The 2,323-nt window shown below is 42.9% G+C and overlaps 1 protein-coding gene across 1 annotated transcript; it reads left to right on the top strand.

Moving 5' to 3' along the window:
* Positions 1-485: 485 nt before the first annotated feature.
* Positions 486-1,661, top strand: TENT5D (terminal nucleotidyltransferase 5D). Its single transcript, XM_035889393.1, has one exon. The coding sequence runs from the start codon at positions 486-488 to the stop codon at positions 1,659-1,661; it is 1,176 nt and encodes a 391-aa protein (XP_035745286.1).
* Positions 1,662-2,323: the final 662 nt, after the last annotated feature.

Below are 2,323 nucleotides of genomic sequence, written 5' to 3'. Positions count from 1 at the left end.
TGCGTCATCCCTGCTTTTTTAAAAAAGAAGATTTCCTGGTCTTTCAGTAGTTTTAAGTGTGCAAGTGACTGAAGATAGAGGGAGATTTCTAGGCAGGACAGGAAGAACAAATTTGCTCATTTTGCTCATCTGAGCTCTTCACAGGGAAATGTATTTGGAGTTTCATTATAACCACCCAGTATTTCATGTTATTAACCTCCGAGTCGTTTTAAATGAAGTCTATATGGTTTACTGCATTTACTTTGAGTCATGGATTACACAATAACACAATGGTTTCTCAGCAGGATTAAAACCCGAGGACATTAAAATTCAATTAAAAGCCTGTGACAAGTGCAGTGGTTGAGTCAGACCATGATCAGGGATTGCGGCTCTCTCGAACATGTTTGTTAGAGCATAATGAAATGTTGGGCGCGCTTGTATTTGAACAAGTTCTAACATTTTTCTCCTAATTTCTGTGTCTCCCTAGTTAGCCAACCGACATCACAATGACTGAGGATTTAGACCACAGATTCAGTAGTCTCACCTGGGATCAGATTAAAATCCTGGATCAAGTTTTAGCTGAGGTCATACCTATTCATGGGAGAGGAAATTTTCCAACTCTGGATGTAAAGCCGAAGGATATCATTCACGTGGTAAAGGAACAGCTCATTGAAAAGCAAATCAACGTTAGAGATATCCGCCTGAACGGTTCGACAGCCAGTCACATCCTAGTAAAGCAGAACGGAACCAGCTACAAGGACCTAGACATCATTTTTGGGGTGGAACTTCCAAGTGAGCTCGAGTTCCAGGTTGTTAAGGAAGCGGTTCTTAACTGCCTGTTGGACTTCTTGCCAAAATGTGTTAACAAGGAAAAAATCACTGCTCAGACCATGAAAGACGCCTATGTGCAGAAGATGGTAAAAGTCTCCACCGACCACGATCGCTGGAGTCTCATCTCGCTGTCAAACAACAGCGGCAAGAATGTAGAATTAAAGTTCGTCAACTCCCTCAGACGGCAGTTTGAGTTCAGCGTGGACTCCTTCCAAATCATACTGGACTCCATACTAAATGTTTACAGAGCAACAGACTGCAAACTGACAGAAGACTCTCACCCCACTGTCATCGCTGAGAGTATGTATGGAGACTTCAACGAAGCAATGGATCACTTAAAATACAAACTGATTTCCACAAGGAACCCGGAGGAAATTAGAGGAGGCGGCCTCCTGAAGTACAGCAACCTCCTGGTTCGTGACTTTAAGCCAGCAGATGAGGCTGAAATTAAATCTCTGGAACGTTACATGTGCTCCAGGTTCTTCATTGATTTTCCAGATGTTGCTGAGCAGCAAAGGAAAATTGAGTCATATCTACGCAACCACTTCATTGGGGAAGAGAAGAGCAAGTATGACTACTTGATGACTCTGCGCGGAGTCGTAAACGAGAGCACAGTCTGTCTCATGGGACATGAACGAAGACAAACTCTGAATATGATCACAATTCTGGCTTTAAAAGTACTCGGAGAACAAAATATCATCCCAAACGCGGCCAATGTTACATGCTATTATCAGCCTGCTCCGTATATCAGTGACAGAAACTTCAGCAATTACTACATTGCTCACGGACAACCACCCATCATCTACCAGCCGTACCCATTTCACATACAAATGCAAAGCGGCACGGTGTAGGAACACGCTCACCTCCTCAGCTCTTACACTCCTCTCTCTTCCCAGTTCTCTCCGTAATAAAGGCCTCATTAAAGCAAGTTTTAGCATCACTTCTGATTTCAGGACATATTTTTGTGCAAGTTGCCAAAGTTGTTTGGTTGATCAATGTCTAAATCACTGTTAAGCAGATCGTAAAAGAAGTGAAATGGCTATCATTCATGTGGCATTCCTACCCCCAGGTGTGTTTGGGCTATACTTGGTTTTTTTCAATGAAAAGAGAAGGATAGAAATTATTCTAATTTTATAAAATAAAATGCACTAAGTTCTGGTAATTCTTAAGCAAAATTTAAATAGCATAAATGAAAAATTAAGCCAAGAAAATACCTCTCAGTAGAAACGCCTGATTTTAGAAGTGACGGTGTTGTGGGTACGTTCAAGTAGAGCATCCAGCCGTTATACCCGTGTAGTTCTAGCAAGATGTATTGGCAGCACCTCTTGAAAACGCACGTTGATGGGCTGTCTCTTGGTGGCTTGAGCTCTGCTTTACAGGCTCTGGTCTGATCCCTCGTCAGCTCCAGCTGGAGACGTGAGGTCCCTCTCCTCCCCAGAGTACCGTGCACTAATGGTTAGCAGGGAACATCCCGACCAAGAGCAGACCCAGCAGTTTTGTGTATCCAAAATTT

Source organism: Egretta garzetta, unplaced genomic scaffold (assembly GCF_000687185.1).
Source record: "Egretta garzetta isolate BGI_Z169 unplaced genomic scaffold, ASM68718v1 scaffold402, whole genome shotgun sequence".
NCBI classification, from domain to species: Eukaryota; Metazoa; Chordata; class Aves; order Pelecaniformes; family Ardeidae; genus Egretta; species Egretta garzetta.
Note: the sequence above shows the minus strand (reverse complement) of the source record. Positions and strands in the feature narration are given on the sequence as shown.